General features: G+C 39.7%; 1 protein-coding gene across 1 annotated transcript; it reads right to left on the bottom strand.

Moving 5' to 3' along the window:
• Positions 1–17,538: 17,538 nt before the first annotated feature.
• On the bottom strand, positions 17,539–18,225 carry LOC149167365 (uncharacterized). The gene has a single exon (XM_089430458.1). It carries the CDS (start codon positions 18,223–18,225, stop codon positions 17,539–17,541), a length of 687 nt encoding a protein of 228 aa, XP_089286584.1.
• Between the last annotated feature and the right edge of the window lie 1,233 nt (positions 18,226–19,458).

Consider the following 19,458-nt stretch of genomic DNA (forward strand, 5'->3'; position numbering starts at 1 on the left):
TATATACATATAATACATAAGCACATAACCAAGTAACCATAAGCCTACCTAGAGTCCAGTCATCAATGCATGACCATATAAACTACACATACCATGACCTCATGCATGACAACACAACCATACCAATGTACACTAACAGTAAGCAAGCATAAACAATATGCAGTAAATCATACACTCATGACAAGACACTTTACAACAACAATATTCTCTTTCACATGGTGACATCACTTCAACCATGACTAGCACCATGTATGTGAAACAAGTGCATAGATCACAAGAATTATTAACATGCATGCAAACGACATGAATAGATGACCAACACCCTACCTATCCAATCCAAGGAGTGAACCCATGCTCTGTTACCATTCTCTAACACCCTGCTACCACATCTACCAAGTAACTGACCTAGCAGGGTAAACATGTGACAAGAGACTACTATGACTGGATTCAACCTCCTAGGTGACATTAAGGAAGTGGAATCAATGAAAGCATAACATAGGAACCTTCAACATTAGCTACAAGACTCCAAGGAACTGTCCCAACCACTCACGTAGCTAGCCCCTAGGTCCCACTGAGGTTTTTGACCACTTGACCCCCAGATGGTCACATTGTTTTGGAGAATTTGGTATCTACAGTTAAATACTAATTCCCTAGATAAGTAGTTGTATCTAGAACATCAGTTTAAACTGTTTTAGACTTTTCCTATAAGCAATAGATAAGATGAGAAGATAGAAGACCTACTTGTAGTTCCACTTTCCTCTCGTCTCCCTTGTATCGATTCCATCACTCCTTCCTATACTTAATCCACTTGAGAAGTACCCTGTAAACACAATAGAAGACAAAGAACCAATAAAATCATATGATCAATTTAATATAAATGGAAGGAATCAGATACAATTCACACATATAAGCATAATTTATGAAACAATACAAACATATGGGAAAAATGTTCAAACACTTTATTTGATAGAAGAAGGAATTACAACCATTGGTGTATGATTCAAAGCCATTCCTCCATCTTGGATCCCATCGACATCACATCAAAAGCATGACAAACTTGTAGCATTACAATACTTGCTTCAAAGCCAAATCCCACAGCAGCATTATCTCCTTACAATTCAACATAATCCAACCCCTGATCACTTAGATGAGTGGTCAATTTATAGGAAGATGAAGGATGTTTTGTCATTAATGGTGGCATTGAATGGCCTTCCATACTTAGAATTAGTTCCATGGAGGAAGGGATGAGAGGATAGGATGCACCTTAACTTATTCCTCATCCATTTGCGAGCTCATAGGAGTTGATAAGTGAGGGAACCTTCTAGATGACTCCAAAAGATAAGAATATTTCCCAAACCCTATGTGAATTTCGGTCATTCTCGCCCAACGCAGATGAAAGGAAGCCTAAGTGCTTTGCAGAGCACCCTAGCAGTGGACTCAACTACTCTGCAGCACACCTTAATAAGGGCTTACCTGTGTTGGTACCTCTAGAGGCCATTTCTGGATGTCTTCAAGTCATGAAACTATCTGGGAAGGAGGCATTCAAAGGGGTGACTTATTTAGGGCATGAAGCAATTGAATTTAGGGTTTGATGAGCCCTAAAAAATTGATCTAGATGTTGGGATGTGATGTGCCCAAATGGATCTGTAATAGCTGCCCCCTAAAACATGAAGTTAGAAAAATGCCAATGTCGAATGAAATGCTTTACGATGTGATGAGGAGGTATCGAAGTGGAAGGTGACCTGCATCAATTAAAATACATATATCATGATATTTAATTTTACATGAATTTTTGATGGAAGGCATACCCATGCTCAACTTATAAACTTTCATTACATGTACATAAACAATTGTCTACAGATATAGACCCATGATCAGAATGATCATCAATGTAAATCCATTGTACATATGATTTGGTACTCCTGAAATCACAACCCAAATGGATGAGACTAGATTCGGGGTCTTCTATCTCATTCAATCGTTTGCTCAAGTATGAGTCTAACCATGTGAATATGTGATCTAAAGTCAAACATGGGAAGACACCATCTGATTACCAGCGAATGATGTAAGCTGTTAACATATGCGAGAGAAATCACCGATAATGATAATGATCCTCAAGGTACTACAGTACATTTTGCATGGTGTGAATGGATGATTTGATGTTGAATACCATACATTGCCTTTTGGTCGAAGGCCATTGATGTATGCCTATCGCCAGGAATGAGAAACCTGCCATTGATGCATGCAAGCTTCAAGGTACTCAATGGGTGTTTCTAAGTCAACTTCTTAGATAATGCACTGATGTCGACAACAAATGACTTGTCATAGGAGGGCCTTGATGTATCCCACATCAATGATATGAAAAGAGTGTAATGGTTTTACACTCAACACAAAGTTCAAGAATGGCGGTCATGAAAATGCAGGCTTATGAGTATTGCAACTGAATGAATTCTCTTGAACATATCGGCGACATTGAATGAATTGGCATCATTGACCCAAAACCAAAGTAATGGATGGTGTGGTAGACCATAGGTATGATAACCATCAAGTAGATAACCCAACCCAGATAGTCACGGTGATGGAGTGAAAGTGTCATGTTCAAGAGCAACCTGCTACCATAAAGTGGTTTTCGCCTTTTCCCATTTTCCCCAGTCATTGCTAACTAGTACCTCTTTGTTTTTATCAAGCTTGAGGAGGATAACATATGCTTGTTGTATAATTTCACCCTTCGGGTGAATCCATTTCTAATTGATGTTTTAACGAGTCTAGCGAAGGTGAAACTTGGTCTTGTCTAAATGGACAATTTTGTCGCTATTTGATGTTTTAACAAGTTTAACGGCAAACATAACTCAGTCCTTTTCATGTTTAGAGAGTTTGAAAAGGGACAGAAAGAAAACTCCAAAAGTTCTTTTTCATAAATTATTTTCTCAAGCCTGAAAAAGTGTAAAATAATACAAGAGAGATATCGTTTCCAATCCATTAATGAGTTGGAAAGGACAAGTGCTCGACAATCTTTTCATGTTTAGAGAGTTTGAAAAGAGCTTAAAGAGGACTCCACTTTGAGGAACGAGTGGCGTCTAGGATAGAAAATGGTTCCAATGATGTTGGAACTTCTCAAAACATGTTGATTTATGTGAAGAGGCTGGCTAATAAGATCACTCATTGCAACTGTTCCTCAAAAAGGGTAAAACAACCAAGTGAGAGCGTATGATCGGTGAAAGAGATGGTGGCGATGGGATGAAAAAAACCAAGTCTCATATGACAAATGAGGTTGATAAAATGGCAATCAAGAGGTTAAAATGGAAATGGGTTCATTTTTACACAAGATTGAACAATATGGAACTATGCTTGGATTCCATTTCATGTTTACACAAGCTTGAAACAAATAACTATGCTTATATTCAATTTCATTATTACACAAGCTTAAAATTATAAAAAACTATGCTTGAGATTGGTTTACATGCTCCCAACATGATGAGAGAGAGAGTCTCCTGTAACCAGATGGAAGTTGCTGCCGTGAAGCAGGATGGTCATCCACCACCTTTTTGGCTTTGTCTAGATAGGGACAAAGGTGAATGGGTTGATTCCCTTCCCATAACCTACATGGAAACTTAACTTTACCATTAGGTGCATGCCCCCCAAGCTTCATTACATTCACCTAAGTAGACCCATTGCGACTATCAGGTGGATGGAATGAAGTTTCATATACGAGATCAAGTGAAAGACTCGACTGATATTTTACGAGATCTACTCAAAGACTTGAGTTGGAACTTTGCTCCAGGGTACCTTGTTTCATTTTTTAATGAGCTTGACACAAGACAAGGAACTCTGCTTAAATTCATTGTTTCATTTTTTAATGAGGTTGACACAAGACCAGGAACTATCCTCATAGATCCTTGTTTCATTTCTTAATGACCTTGACACAAGACAAGGAACTATGCTCTAGGACATGTTTCATTTTTTTAATGAGGTTGACACAGTAAAAGAACTGTCCTCAGATTCCTTGGTTTCATTTTGTAACGAGGTTGACACAAGACAAGGGACTATCCTTGTGGACCTGTTTCATTTTTTAATGAGGTTGACACAGTAAAATAACTATCCTCATTCCTTTGATCACAACTCATAAGAGGTCGTGATGGAGGGATCTGGTTCCAATGCCCCTAGTACATAATGTACAACATCATTGAATTGATCGTCAATTGATGTAGGTATGGAATGGGTTTCCACATAATTAACTTGTGGTGGGGATGATACCATTGGTACAAAAGGACCACTTAGGGAAGATGGTCGACTGGAAGCCATATTTGGACCAGAAAATGAAAGCTAGTCAACAATGACAATTCTACCTTCATGTGGGAAACACATCACTCGAAAGAGTGTTGAAACAATAGCTCCCATGTCATAAACATAGTCATGCCCAAGAAGTAAATTGTAATCTAAAGGGCTTAGGACTACCATCACATTCAGATAAATGATTTTTCCTCCCAAATTAATAGGTAACTGAGGGAGGATCCTTAATGGTTGACTGGTTCCTCTATTAAAAGCCAACAGATTCTAGGTAACAGGCACAAGTGGTGGTGAACAGAGCACTTGCCAAGCAGTTGAGGAAAGGATACTCAGAGATGCACCTTCATCTATAATAGTGCCCGATACAATCATATTACAAACCTGTACTATGATATGGAAAGGCACATAAGAAGGAAGATGATAACCTACCAGTTGATTCCAATCAAAGGAAGTGACCATACTACTTGGAAGGGGTACTATAAGAAAGGGAGAATTAACCCCTTGAGTGATGAGACTAGGAGGATTTTCCCCCTGTCTTGATAGAATAGGAGGATTTTCCCAAAGCTCATTGGAATTTGAAGAAACGAAAAGTGCTTGAGTGGTATCATATTCGCTCTCTTCGGGACAGGTACGATTAACAAAAGGTGAAATCGGGTCAACTGTTACCTCGACTTGTTGATTTGGGTCAGTTATAGACTCATGGGATTCAGTTTCAGATAGAGTTTGTTTGACCGATGTTTGATTTGAGTCACTAAATTCATCAACTAGTGAAGGATTTAGGGAGAGTTTCCTGTAACCAGATGGAAGTTGTTGCATTGAAGCAGGACAGTTATCCAACACTTTTTTGGCTTCATCCAGATAGGGACAAAGGTGAATGGGGTGATTCTCTTCACATAATCTACAGGGAAACTTAACTTTACCCTTCTTTCCAAGAACTTTACTACCACTAGTTGGTGGTGTGTCACTAGCATGATCTCCAAAAATTGATGACACAGGATGAGGTGAATGGGAAGACCATTCTTTTAATATCTGAGGAATATCAGGGCAATTTCGAAGAAGATGATCTCACATACAAAGTTTGCATGCATATCGAACTTTGTGAGGCTTGACAGATGGTTTCTCATCAGATGTTGCATTCAAAGCAATGGTTGCTTGGTTAACCCTCTGCTGAATTTTCTTCTTCTGCTTATTCTTCCCTTTCTTCTTCTTCTTAGCCACCTGGTTACTAGTACCAATACTTTTACTAGGCGAAGAGGAAGATGGGGAGGAAGAAACAACCGAGGAAGAAGGCAAAGGGTCAACTTTAGGATCAAATAGAGGTTGATTTTGTCCAGTTGGAGGAGTACTCGATTGCAGAGAAATCACGACATTTTGAACCAAGGAGGTTGAAAACAAACATAATCAAAATCCAATGGTAAATCTCGAAAGGGACAATGCAGCCATGAAAGGAGCACCAATATTTCTGAAAGAAGGAAAAGGACTAGGATTCCCATCAAAAGGAATTCCTTGATCGGTGGACTTTAGATTTGTCACCATATGTTTCAACCTAAGATCAACTAAGTAGTGATAGTGGAGGATGTTATCCCGTGTCAATTAATTTATTTTAATCAAAGTAACATAATAAAAACAAAAGAGGGATAATCTAGGCAAAAGTTTTACCAAGCAACTGTGAACTACATAATAACTCCCGGTGAACCGAGAAGTACGGGCAGGCAATCTCCCCGAATGCTATGTTCGGTGTATCACAATGTATAAGGTAGCTGACTCAGTTACCTAAGGATGGATAGCAACCTAGTGTTGTCTTCCCATATATACCCAAAAGTACATGGAGACCCAATCTGTATAACCATTTTCTAATGCAAAACCGCACAGTGAGAGCATTCCCATATACTTTACGTACTGTAACACCGCCCTATATACTCGAAGGTACGCGGACGAGCTATGATATACTCATGTACGTGGAATGAGGTATCACACTCGGGATGTATTGCAGACAAGTTAGTGAAAACTGCTTTGTTTTACAACGCTAGAACATGTCTCCAGCCTAGAACCACTAAATGTTTTTCATTAGGTGACAATAATCCATTAGGTAAATTCATATACATTTTAAGTCGATCTTCTTTAGAATTTTCCTTTCAAGGTTCACCACGTGATGTATGTTTCCAATTCCTAAAATGAAACTAATATGATAAGCATTATTTTCATTCAGTTAAACAATGAGAACCTTAGCTAGTAGGGAGAGAGCAATCAGATCTTTGACAGAGAGCAAAGAGCACATCCAATGCAATTTCCCTAGCTATTCCTTTCAAGCATTCACAAACTACAATATGAACGATGCAAGTTTTTCTTTTTGAATCCTTTAATGTTATGATGAACAAAAAGGAAACAAATGCACATACAATCAATTAATCTTTTTATAAGAACGAAGACTTTACGACACTTTCTTTCAAACAAAGATTAATCAACTATATTCTAACTTTTACTATAGACTGATAATGAAAAAGAAAATATTTAAGAAAAATTAATCAATCAAATCAAAGTAGGGCTAGACAAGGAGATAGAAATTTGTTCTCTGAGACATGACATTCATTGATCGATCAACAAGCAATAAAACAGAGGAAATTTGGTAAAAAACTAAATCCAATGGTGAAATTTTTTCTTAGGGTTGATTAGCATAGGTAAAAAAGGGCCTAACTACGCTGCAGAGTGATGTCTCTCACTCAAGGGTGCTCTGCAGAGCACTGTCCCCTAACGAAGCCTGCGCTGATTCCTGAGAGGCCACTCAAGAGTCATCTAACCTCAATTTTCGACCAAAATTCAATGCAAAAGAGCTGAAATACATTCAATGAACACAAGTAGGGTCTACAAGAATGTCCTAGGAGGTGGATAAGCTACTCGGAAAGGTGATAGCTCTCCAGCAGAGTCACCAATTTGTTTTGGAGAATTTGTTATCTATGGATAAATACTAATTCCCTAGATAAGTAGTTATATCTAGAACAACAGTTTAAAGTGTTTTAGACTTTTCCTGTAAGCAATAGATACGATGACAAGGTAGAAGACCTACTTGTAGTTCTGTTTTCCTCTCATCTCCCTTGTATCACTTCCGTCACTCCTTCTCGTACTTAATCCGCCTGAGAAGTACTCTGTAAGCACAACAGAAGACAAAGAACTAATCAAAGCATACAATCTATTGAATATAAGTGGAAGGAATCAGATACAATTCACACATATAAGCATTATGAAACAATACAAACATATGGGAAAAAGGTTCAAACACTTTCTTATATAGAAGAAGGAACTACAACCATTGGTGTCTGATTCAAAGCCATTCCTCCACCTTGGATCCCATCCACATCACATTAAAAGCATGACAAACTTGTAGCATTACAATACTTTCTTCAAAGCCAAATCTCATAGTAGCATTATCTCCTTACAATTCAACATAATCTAGCCCTTGAACACTTATATGAGTGGTCAATTTATAGGAAGATGAAGGAGGTTTTGTCATTAATGGTGGCATCGAATGGCCTTCCATACTTAGAATTAGTTCCATGGAGGAAGGGATGAGAGGATAGGATGCACCTTAACTCATTCCTCATCCATTTTTGAGCTCATAGGAGTTGATAAGTGAGGGAACTTTCTAGATGACTCCAAAAGATAAGAATATTCCCGAAACCCTATATGAATTTCGTTCATTCTCACCCAGTGTAGGTGAAAGGAAACCTAAGTGCTCTACAGAGCACCCTCACAGTGGACTCAACTACTCTGCAGCGCACTTTCATAAGGGATTACCTGCGCTGGTCCTTCTAGAGGACATTTATGGATGTCTTCAAGTCATGAAACTGTCTAGGAAGGAGGCATTCAAATGGGTGACTTGTTTAGGGAATGAAGCAACTGAATTTAGGGTTTGATGAGCCCTAAGACATTGATCTGGATGTTGGGATTTGATGTGCCCAAATGGATTTGTAACATCCATGATATGGACTTGACAACATCTAGGAGGCTCAAGATGCTCTAATGACAATGCATGCCAACATCTAGGGATTATTTTTCTCAGTGTTGTGCCAACATCCCCGACATGTGAGCCACATTTTCAGGCCCAAAGTCAAGGTCACTACCTAGAATTGAATGACACCTTCAGAACAGGAAGACAACAAGGAAACAATGATGTAAATGTAAATACTTGAAAAAGCCGTTAACTGGACCACTAGTAGCCATGACAGTCATTTCGTTAAAAATATCACAAATATGTAATCTACAGGTGTAAACAAGATATTTAAGCATACAGGTCTCATACTTATCTGAGAATCGGTATGAAGCATTGTTTCGTTATATATTTTTATGAATTATCATTTATTAGGTCATAGATACATTGTTCATTCATTTACAAGTAAAAACATGAAGAGAGCAATCCATATCCACTATCATAAAACATATACATAACCACCATAATAACAACATAAATACCAATGAAATCACAAACATATGATCCACATATAAACCAGTATAGTACTCATAGAATTACCTGGAGAAATAACCTCATATTGATGATGCAAAATCCAAAGACGGGATGGGACTACCACTTTCCACCTAACCATAGAATCGTTGAGATGAATCTCTCTTCAGCCATTCACCTCTATGCCATATTCCAAGTGTGAATGTGGGACTCAAACCAAAAGAATCAACCATGACATCCTGAGGCTAAACCATCTCACCCGCATTAATAGAAACCAAGCTTTACCCTAATCCATCTTGGATCAGTAGGCCGACAAAATAAAAATGTAATAACATGATTTACCATGATCTCCACCAAACCACTAGGCTAAAAAATCTTGGATGCCACCTTATTTCTCCACCTACACCATGAGAAATTTTCCTATCTCCTAGTCTCTTAGGCGTTACCGTAATCCACAGTATGATCCAGGGATCACTAGGCCCTAAATCGAGACACCACCCTCTAGGCTTTACCGTACATCCCACCATTCACCGGAAAGGATTCCTAGTCCCATTGAGGCAACACAAAATCTAGTGTTACTGCAACCCATGGTCTGGTTCAAGGGTTACTAGGCCATGTGTTCTAACATTCAGAGATCCACCCCACTCATCTTCGAATCCATCTGACAATCTAGTTGAACCAAAACATGAGAACCCCATTACACCATGGCTATCAGAAAATGGCAAGGCTAGGCTGAAAACATTGTCACAACTGGCAGAACCCATGCCATAAGAACAAAAGAACCACATGCAATACTGTGCACGCCAAATCTAGCGAGGAAAATAGACATGAAAATTGATACTTGCAAAGAATATTGTTGTAGTTGTTTAATCCTTCTCTTCCTTGCTTGCTCCTTCCTTCCTCTTTCCTTCTTTTCCTTTCTTGATCCAATGCCAAAATGCTCCAAGAAAACTCTAAGTGTCCAAGAGTGAGAGGGAGAGAGGTCCAAAACTGAACGGATAAAAGGGACCAACTGATCCTCACAAGCCTTTTTATTAATTAGGCCTTTATTTTCATCAATTTCCATTATTTCACTTCATTTTCCTCCTCACATGCAACATGTGATGTTTCAACATCCTTTTCTCCTAATTTCCATTGTTTTCATAAATAAATGTGCAAAAAATGTTATTTTACCTTTCCAAAGCCTTAGCCATTGCCTTTTCCAATTTCCTTAGCCATAATAAACCAAATGAACACCCACTAGGATGTTTTTCCTAAGATTAAGCTTGGAATAAGTGTCCCATCAATCATTGTTATTATTGTTTCCTTTATTAACTTTTATTACATGGAATTTTCACCAGGGTTGTTACATTTTGGATATTCTTTGGTTAGCCTCATCCGTCTCACATTAAAAATGGCTCATTCATGTTATGTCCTTTGAGTACATATAAGCACTTGATGTGTCTAAGACATTATCCAAGTAATCAAAGTTTCTCTAAAAGTTATCACCCTACACCTTAAAGGGGATTTTTGAAGCTACACCCCCAACTACCAATTGCAAAAGAAATGTCTATAATATAAATATTAAATGGTAGGAAACATGGGACTAGATCCTTGAGTGTAAAATGGGTTTAAGAGGTTATCTCTTTGAGACTGTAGATTTCTTCTAGTAGAGGGTATAGACCTGTGATACCACTAGGAAAACCCATTGGGGCAGTGGATGCTCGTAGGAAATGGGGCATTCTACGTAGAGGGGTGCTAAATAAACCAATTATTTTTTCCACAAATATGATGGTTACTCTACAATTTTACAATAAAAAGGAATCATGTGTTGATTAGAGTCATAGGAAAAATGACCTCCATAAATTTGTTGTTAAATAATGGCCTTAATGCAACCCTTAAACTTCAATTGTTGGTTTTTCACAGTGCACCTAAGATTTTATTATCTTATAAGTGGAACCTATGATCATGCATAAAATTAATAATACTCAACTATAAATCTTATATATAATACTTGGACGACTGTAAGACTTTGGTATTTCAACAGTGATAGCTAGGCTTTCCATTGTTTCATCATTTGTTGTGATCATAAAGAGCCTTCTACTTTTCTATTTAAAGAAAAGGAGAACCCCTTAAATTCAAAATGACTTTATGAGCATAAAATTGTTAAATGTTGATGAAATCATATGCAATGATTGATCTGGAATTTATTTCATGCTTAGTACTAGTTTTTCATCATTTTAAATAAATAAGGGATGATTTATGTCTTGTTTGAATCTTGCCACTTTTTCCTAAATTTCCCATTTGTAGGCATGTATAAAACCCAACATGGCTATTGTAGTATTCATCTCATTGGTTCCATTGGTTCATTTTTTTTGTTCATGTTCCTTATATTTTGTACTAGATGTACAGGGAAATTTTCTTATACCTTTCATAACATTTCCATTTTTGTAGCAGTATGTATTATTATAATAAACTTTTCATCTAGTTCCAAATAACCCCATATTTATCACAACCATCTCAGCAACCCTCCTTACTTCTTTAGTACTTAACCTTGTTTGCATGAGGACATGCAAAACCTTGGGCATGTGGGAGTGGTTGTTGGTACCTTCAACATCCTCAACTCATCCTCTTTTTTCAATAGATCTAGATCATCTCTCAACTTTATCTTAGTCTTATATGATGGCCATAATTATAATTATGTTATTAATGCATATACAAAGAGACCAACGTGCATAGATCAACTATCATTCATAAATGTTTCTAGGTCTTGGTCATATGACAAACACCATGGGAAATGGTTAGCACTGTATATGTAGCTATTGTACTATTATTTCCTAGATTTATTTCAATTCCCCCTCACAAAAGTGATAGGTTTGGAGACTTTTGTTGGACTAAGATGATATTGTACAAGCCATTTCATGATTTGTATTCAAATATTGTTGTTTTATATGATGAAATCATGTAAAATTGGGAATTTTTTCCTTATAATTCTTGGCATATTGATCATAATCAGATACCTCTAGAGGATCCAACTTAATGTCAATATGAGGATGAATATTTTCTACATGTACAGAGAGATTGTAGGAAACATGATTGGTAGATAATTTCATGTTTGTACGAGAATAAGTTTGTAAATTCCAATCAATTTGACATGATTGGATTTATGGATCGTGATTTTTGAGAAATTGGAGCTCTAACTTTGCTAATGAAGAGACATCAAAATGCATACTGAACTTCATATTTGATAAGAAAAAAAGGAATGCAATCATTACCACTGAATATTTAAACAAGCATTCATTTGAAAGCTTAGAAGAGAAGTAAAAATTAGCATATAATAAAATTAGTTAACATTACAAAGGAGGTAGCAACAAATAACCCTTGAATACCATTATCTAAGGGACAATAGGTACTAGAAAGTCATAGCTGATTGGTGCTACTAAATAAGTGACTCAAAATTTACTCTCTTCTTAACAATGACTCCTTTCTTCTTTTGGCACCTACTGGCTTTGCAACATTCAACATATACACATCATCAATATGGTTTTCTCCTTATATACCAGTAAAGGATATTACCACTTTATAGGTGTCACACTTGATTACCTTACAAGCAAGATGTGATATGCTAAACACATCATCATTGATGAGATGCATCTTATAGGGAGAATGTTATTAACATAGATTGATGTTTTTCTCCATTAAACTTTTCCTAAAAATTAGGTTGTTTATTTTGGAGGTAAATTAGTTACATTGGTAGGTGATTTCGAAAAAAGGAGCTCATATTATGTATACACCTACATATTCATGTCAAGTTAATGTAAAACAATTAGCGGTTTCATTCACAATTGTTGTAAATCTTGATATAACATTAAGGAAATATGGATATAGTAATAGAAGACTAGACATTACTAATGATTAAAGATATATATTATAGTTTGGATTCTTCAACAAAATAGTTATTTAGTAAGGCTATACATTTGTTTGAAATGAATAATGATGTGCACAATCAAAATAAATGTTATTTGATATCCCTAAATTTTGTTGTTCCGCGTAGTGTCCCTACAAAACTGGATAGCAACCAGTCCATGGGAGAATGAGGGTGTACAAATGTTTTAGTAAAATTTGATCTGTATGTTGTAGTTCCATGGGATGAGCTATTCCCTCATACTCCTCCTATTATACCTACTGAAATGTGATATGTGTTATAGAAGCTCCATGTTAACCCAAAATTCCCTTATTAATCCCTAGATATTGGCTGATTACATTTTTATTGGTATATTTTTATGTAGACTACAATCCCTCAATGGTGCCATTTTATTATAATTGTGTCCTTTGTCTCCTCTATATATACCAAGGATACCTATTCGTAGGATCATTAAATATTGTCTTGTTCATTATACTATTTGTACAAGGACGTTTCTACCTTGGAGTGATCTGTAATTATTGGTTTCTTATCAATTTTAAGGTGCAAGGATCCTAACATTTGGTATCAAATCTCTTGATCCTAGGGTTTTTTAACTTCAAACAATTCGTCAGGGAAACTTTTCTATAACATTTTGTTGGTGTAGTTTCAAATGGTGAAACCTATAGAATGTGGAGAAAGCATCCCAAGGATTATGTATTTCAATTTTTGGATCTTGATTCACTATTATTTCAGTGATACGGTCCAAGGAAGTTAGGGTTTCATAAGGCTCATAAATCTAGTCTTAAACAAGTCAGTTTGGAATTTTTGCTATAACGTATTTTACGTAAAATTCTAGAGTCTGAAATTTTTCCACATTGAGAAGACATCATAGCTTTTTTTTTGTAAAATTAAGCAGTTATATTAATGATTGAGAATAAAAATACAATGGTCCGCAGGGGTCAGAGCGACCTGCCTGCGTTGACTGTGTGGCCTTTCCAGGCAAATGCCTGTAGCATATACAGTGCGCTGTCTAAGTAGAGTTTTCATGGAGCCCGTGAGGTGATCCTGCAAGAGTGGTTGTCATCTTGCTGCGAGGTGGGCAGATTGCTGCCTGAAGTTCCTGAGATTGTCGTGCTTGAAGTGGATGAGCATTCATTTTATTGATGCGTCTTTTGGGTGTGCAGTGATGTGTCTCCAATCTTGATTGCACAAGCCTGTTGGCGTCGATCTTCTCTTTTCAGTGGCGCTTCTGCCGTGGTTTAACATTCCTTCTGGTGTTTGAAGCCATAATGTGCCTTGCTGCCGACGCCTAAGTGTGCAGATCTGTCTGCTGGATCTTTTTGCAGTTTTCTTTGAGCACTCCTTCTGCTAGATTGTGCCAGAGGCTGTGGAATTCTGCCATCTGGGAATCTATCCCTGCATTTGCTAAGACATCGGCTATCTTGTTTGCCTTTCTGCGAACTGCTTCGAATGTAATCCCTTACAAGTTGCAGAGATGATTTTGGAGATCCTGCAGTGTTGCCGACAGTCTCCAGCTGGGGGTAACTTTATGTACCTGCGCTCCCATCTGGAGTTTCTTTATCATCCTGATTATGATCTCCGAGTCTCCTTCCACTATCAGTGGTAGAAATCTGTAGCGGCCTGCCAGAATGAGACCCTGAATGAGAGCAATTAGTTCTACAGCGTTGTTGGTGTTCACTCCGATGTTGCCATGATAGACGAGATGAATTGTGCCTGTGTGATCCCTTACTACGCCCCCATATCCAGCTATTCCCGGGTTCTTTCTTGAAGCCCCGTCGAAATTGAGTTTGAACGTGTTTGAAGGGGGCAGAGTCCAATTGTCCTGCGTTGTTCCGTTGGAGACGCAGTTTTTACCAGCAGGGTTGATCTGGGTTTGAAGATTTAGGATTTGAATGATTCTGTCATCATTCGGTGAAGTGTTGCCCTCTTTCTGCAAAGTGCCCATGGCATTGACCGTTTCTTTGATGAGCTGTCTCACTTTTCCTATCAGCATGCTTACTGCCAGTGCAGAGTTTTTGAAGACTTGTGCGTTTCGTTCTTTCCAAAGGATCCAAGCTATTGCTCTCGGTATTAAGTTGCAGGCACTGTTGACCAAGGGATTAGAGGACATGGATGTTCTCCACTGGCTGAGTGAGAGTTGAATGGAGTCTCTGTTTCTGTCAGATTGTCTGAAGATCATAGCCATGTCATCCCACAGAGAGCAGGCCATTGGACAGGCATTGAGTATGTGATTGAGAGTTTCTGGGCCATCCTCACAGAGTATGCATCATGAAGGGCCTATGCAGCCTCATTTTTTAAGATTGTCCCATGTGAGTGCTTTGTTGTGCATGACCAGCCAGGAGAAAAGTGTGATTTTTGGCAATGTTCCTCTGCTCCAAAGGGTTTGCCAACTGTGGTCTGGTTGCAGATCCAGAGAGGCCGCCAAGTTCTGATATGCTTCTTTGAGGTTGAACGTTCCTTTGGGGTTTCTTCCCCATCTCAAGATGTCCTCTTTGTTGGAAATAAGGATTCTTCTTTTGTCCAGCTCTTGTAAAAGCTGGTCTACATTCATCAAGCCTGCTTGAGCTCGCCATTGTTCTCTGGATAGCCACTTTTTCCAGGTGGCGGCATCGCTTGCAGGTTGCCAGTAGTATGCTACCGTAACCTTGCTGACCTCCTGCATAGCTCTTTTAAGAATATTCCAGTCTGGGTGTTCCAAGGTTGGAAGCTGCTGCCAAGCATCTTCCCAAAAGAGGGCAGTTTTTCCTTGGTGCACTTCCTAGAAGCTGTGTTGCTGCACGATATATCTGTTCTCCCAGGCTTTGTTCCAGATGGGGGATCCTTGCCTAGTGCCAGTCAGCCGAATGAGGTCTCTGTCCCTGACTTGAGTTGTGTATTTCGCTTTCCACCAGGTTCCCCACAGGGAGCTAGGATTTTCTACCCATCTCCACCAGATTTTTGCTGCTATGGCCTTGCTTAATATTTCTGGATCTCTTAGGCCCAAACCTCCCTCCCTTTTTGGTTTGCAGATGTCTGTCCATTTGATGAGGGCCCATTTGGATTGCTTCGAGGCTCCATTCCAGAGGAAGGATCGCTGAATGCTTCGGATGGATTTGTACACCGCCTTAGGTGCTGCTAGTGCTGAGAACATATATGCTGGCATGGTTTGCAGGACTGATTTGACTAAGATCAGTCTGCTGGCCATGTTTAAGGCTCGGTATGTCCAGTTGCTTAGCTGAGCTTTCATTTTGTTGAGGAGGGCTTCCCAGTTGGCAGATTTGTAGGCATATTCCGAAAGTGGTATGCCCAGATATTTAGTTGGAAGGGAGGTCTTTTGGATCTGCAGAATTTTGCTGAGATTTCTTTGCACGGGAATGGATGTGTTGAAGAATTTTTTTTTTGATTTGGTAAGATTAATGTCCATACCTGAGGCCTCCAAGAAAGTCTTTAACACTTGGCTGATGGTTCGAGCTTCCTGCACTGTGGGGGCGCCCATGAGCATTGTATCGTCTACAAATTGCTGATGCGTTACTGTGGGTCCTTGGTGTGCCGGTTTGATGCCTTTGAGTTGATTCTGCCTTCTTGCCTTGGTTAAAGATCTGCCCAGCCCTTCTGCCATTATGATGAAGAGAAAAGGAGACAAGGGATCTCCTTGCCGTATACCTCTGGATGGTGTGAAGGGTTGAAGGGGTCCTCCGTTCAGCAGGATGGAGAAGAAAGCGCCTGAGACCAGTTCCATTGTCCAATTTATCCATTGCTGACTGAATCCGAAAGCCTGGAGGATTGCTCTCATGTATTGCCAGCTGATTCTATCAAAGGCCTTTGACAGGTCAAGCTGGATAAGCATGCCTGGAGTCTTGTTCGTTTTGAGAGAGTGCAGCACTTCCTGGGTGAGGATAATGTTGTCCGTGATCTACCTGCCTTCGACGTAGCCGGTTTGCTCCTGAGAAATAATTGAAGGGAGGACGGGTTTGAGTCTGTTAGCCATCAATTTGGAAAGGATTTTATAGAGGACATTGCAAAGGGCGATGGGGCGAAACTTGTCCGGGGAGTCAGCCTGGCCAGATTTGGGAATTAAGGTGAGGAAAGTGGCATTGATGGCTGGTAGCACTTTTTTGGTTCTGTGAAAGTTCCTTACCAGGATGAGGAGGTCTTCTTTAATGATGGACCAGCAGGCTTTAACAAATTCAATTGTAAATCCATCCGGTCCGGGAGGCTTGTTTGTGGCGATGGTGAAGATGGTCTCTTCAATCTCCTGCTCGGTAAAATCCTTTAGAATGAGGGAGTTTTTCTCCTGAGTAACAAGGCTGGGAATGGCATCAGTGATTGCATTGATGGCTTGGGTTCTGTTTAGGCTTGGTTCGCTGAGAAGAGAGGTGAAATAAGAGTTGAGTTCATCCCCAATGTGCTCCCTGGAGAACACCTTATCGTCATCAGCTTTTTTGAGAGAGAGTATTCGATTGCAGGCTCTGTGTTGGATAGTGGACTTATGGAAGAAACTGGTGTTGCGTTCTCCTTGCTTTAGCCATTGCACCCTCGATTTTTGTCTCCACAGCATCTCTTCCTGCTTAAGTCGTTCTTCCCATTGTCTTTGTAGATTTGTTTCTTGAGCTTTCCTTTCCTCATCATGCCCTTCTGTGATCATTGTTTGCTGTAGTAGCGCCATTTTTTCCTCAAGTTCTTTTTTGGCTTGAAAGATGTCTCCAAAGGTGTCTTTGTTCCATCGTTTGAGGTTGGATTTGATGGTTTTGAGCTTTTGCTGGAAGATATACATGATGTCGCTTCTTATGGTGGTTTGAGTCCACCAGCTTTTTATGTTTTCCATGAATGTAGGGTGTTCTGTCCAAAAGGCCTCGAATCTGAAAGGTCTGTTTTGGGGCTTTTCTAGATTGGTGAAGTGGATCTGCACAAGCTAGTGATCCGAGCCTCCTATAGGCAGAAGGTTGGCCTCCATGTCAATGTTTTGCAGCAGAATGGATTCTGATAAGAGGAACCGATCAAGCCTTGATGCTATCTGCCTGTTTCCTCCTTGCTTATTATTCCAGGTATGCAAACCATTGACTGTAGGGATGTTAGCAAGTCTGGATTCAGCAATAAAGGTGTTAAATGCCTCCGAGTCCTTATCCAATTTTCGTAAGCCTCCCTTTTTCTCCGCTAGAGTGGTGATCATATTGTAGTCTCCGCCTACAATCGAGTGAGTTGCCCCATGGTGTTGTCTGACTTCGTCTAGGTCCTTCAGCATCTTCAGCTTTTCCTGTATTCTTTGAGGCCCATACACATTGGTGATACATATCGATTGGCTTGAATCAGGCATGTTGAGGATGACCGATAATGAATTCTTGGTGGAGAGAGCATTCTGCAAGAAGAATTTGTTTTTGTTCCAGAATGTTAATAACCCTCCTGATTGCCCAAGGGCATCTATGCTTATACATTTATGACTGTTGGAAACACGTTTTTTGAGCGTTTTTGTGCCCTTGGGAGAGCATTTGGATTCTTGCAGAAGGAAAATGTCTGGGTGCTGCGAGAATATGCGATTTTTCAGGATTCTTCTTTTGCTGGTGCCGTTAAGCCCCCTGATGTTCCAGGTTGTGATTTTCATTAAGCTTTCTTTGGATCAGATAGGACAAAGGCCCTGATTTTTCCTTCATTGATGAGACGTCTGCCTAGCTCTTGTATTTGCTGTCTGGTGGATTTGTGTCCCCGTTTTCTGCCTAGTCCTTGTGGTTTATATTGATCCAGATCTAGGTTGGCTTGAATACCTGTTTGGTTGCTATTTCCCCATTGCCTTTTGGCTATATTTTTGTTGATGTATTCCAGCTGTAGGTATGCCATTTCTATCTTCTCCAAGTGTTCCTGGGGAATGGCATCCACGCCTGGTTTGGACCATTGCTCATTGGCCTTTTGGAGATCAAGATCTCCCAAAATCTCCTCGAGAGGATTGCTTGAGGTTGTAGTGGAGGGCTGTTCTGGTTGCAGTTCAGTGCATTGCAGGGTTTGCATTGAGGTGTGGACGGTAGTAGTCTGGTTGGAAGCGAGATTTGGGTTTTGTTGTAGTGCCTGGGCTTGAGAAGAGACAGAGGTTGTGCTTGGAGCATTGATCGTCGTCATGGGTTGATTGGATAACGGTGGATCCTGAGCAGTGGGGGCCTGTGAGACTTTGGGGTGCTCCGGTGAATCAAGGTTGCTCAGAACTTCAAAGTTGTTTTGCTGTGTGGAGGCTTTATTGGTAGGGTTGGTATTGGTGGGGGGTTTTGTAGGCTTTTTTCCTTTCTTGCCTCTGCTCTTTCTTGTGACTGTGGTGAAGCCAGGCGTTGGAGTAGCCTCTTGTTCCTGTTGGGCCTGAGGTTGTGGTTTATTTGCAGTGCAGTTGTGACTTAGATGGCCATGCTGTCTGCATGTGCGACATCTGAAAGGGATATTTTCGTAGTCTATGGTTTGCTTCCATTGCACTTCTTTATGGATCAGTTCCATATGATCTGGGAGGGGCCCTGAGATGTCCATGTAAACACAGAGTCTAGCATAGGCTGTGTACTTACCTTGTATAGTGAGATCTGAGGCTTTGATGAAGACTCCCAACTGGTTTCCGATGGCCTCCAAGATGCGTTTGTTCCAGTAATCCACAGGTAGAGAGTGCAGGCGGATCCATACTGGAACTTTCTTGAAATCCTCCTGCTCTGGTGCAAAGTTTGGCCTCCAGTAAGTTATGTATAATCCTGCAGAGTTGTAGAAATACGGGCCGCCTTCGAATATGCGGTCTCTGTCATTCTTGTGAGTGAAAATTACTGTGAAAAAGCCTCTCGATCCAACTAAAGATTGTAGTCCCCTTTACGTT

This window comes from Pinus tabuliformis, chromosome 5_1 (genome assembly GCF_031772625.1).
Source record: "Pinus tabuliformis cultivar Carrire ecotype Pingquan chromosome 5_1, CPIR1, whole genome shotgun sequence".
NCBI classification, from domain to species: domain Eukaryota; kingdom Viridiplantae; phylum Streptophyta; class Pinopsida; order Pinales; family Pinaceae; genus Pinus; species Pinus tabuliformis.

Excerpts from the sequence above, each read along its gene's own strand:
- LOC149167365 (XM_089430458.1), bottom strand. The coding sequence starts at position 18,225 with ATGAAAATCACAACCTGGAACATCAGGGGGCTTAACGGCACCAGCAAA.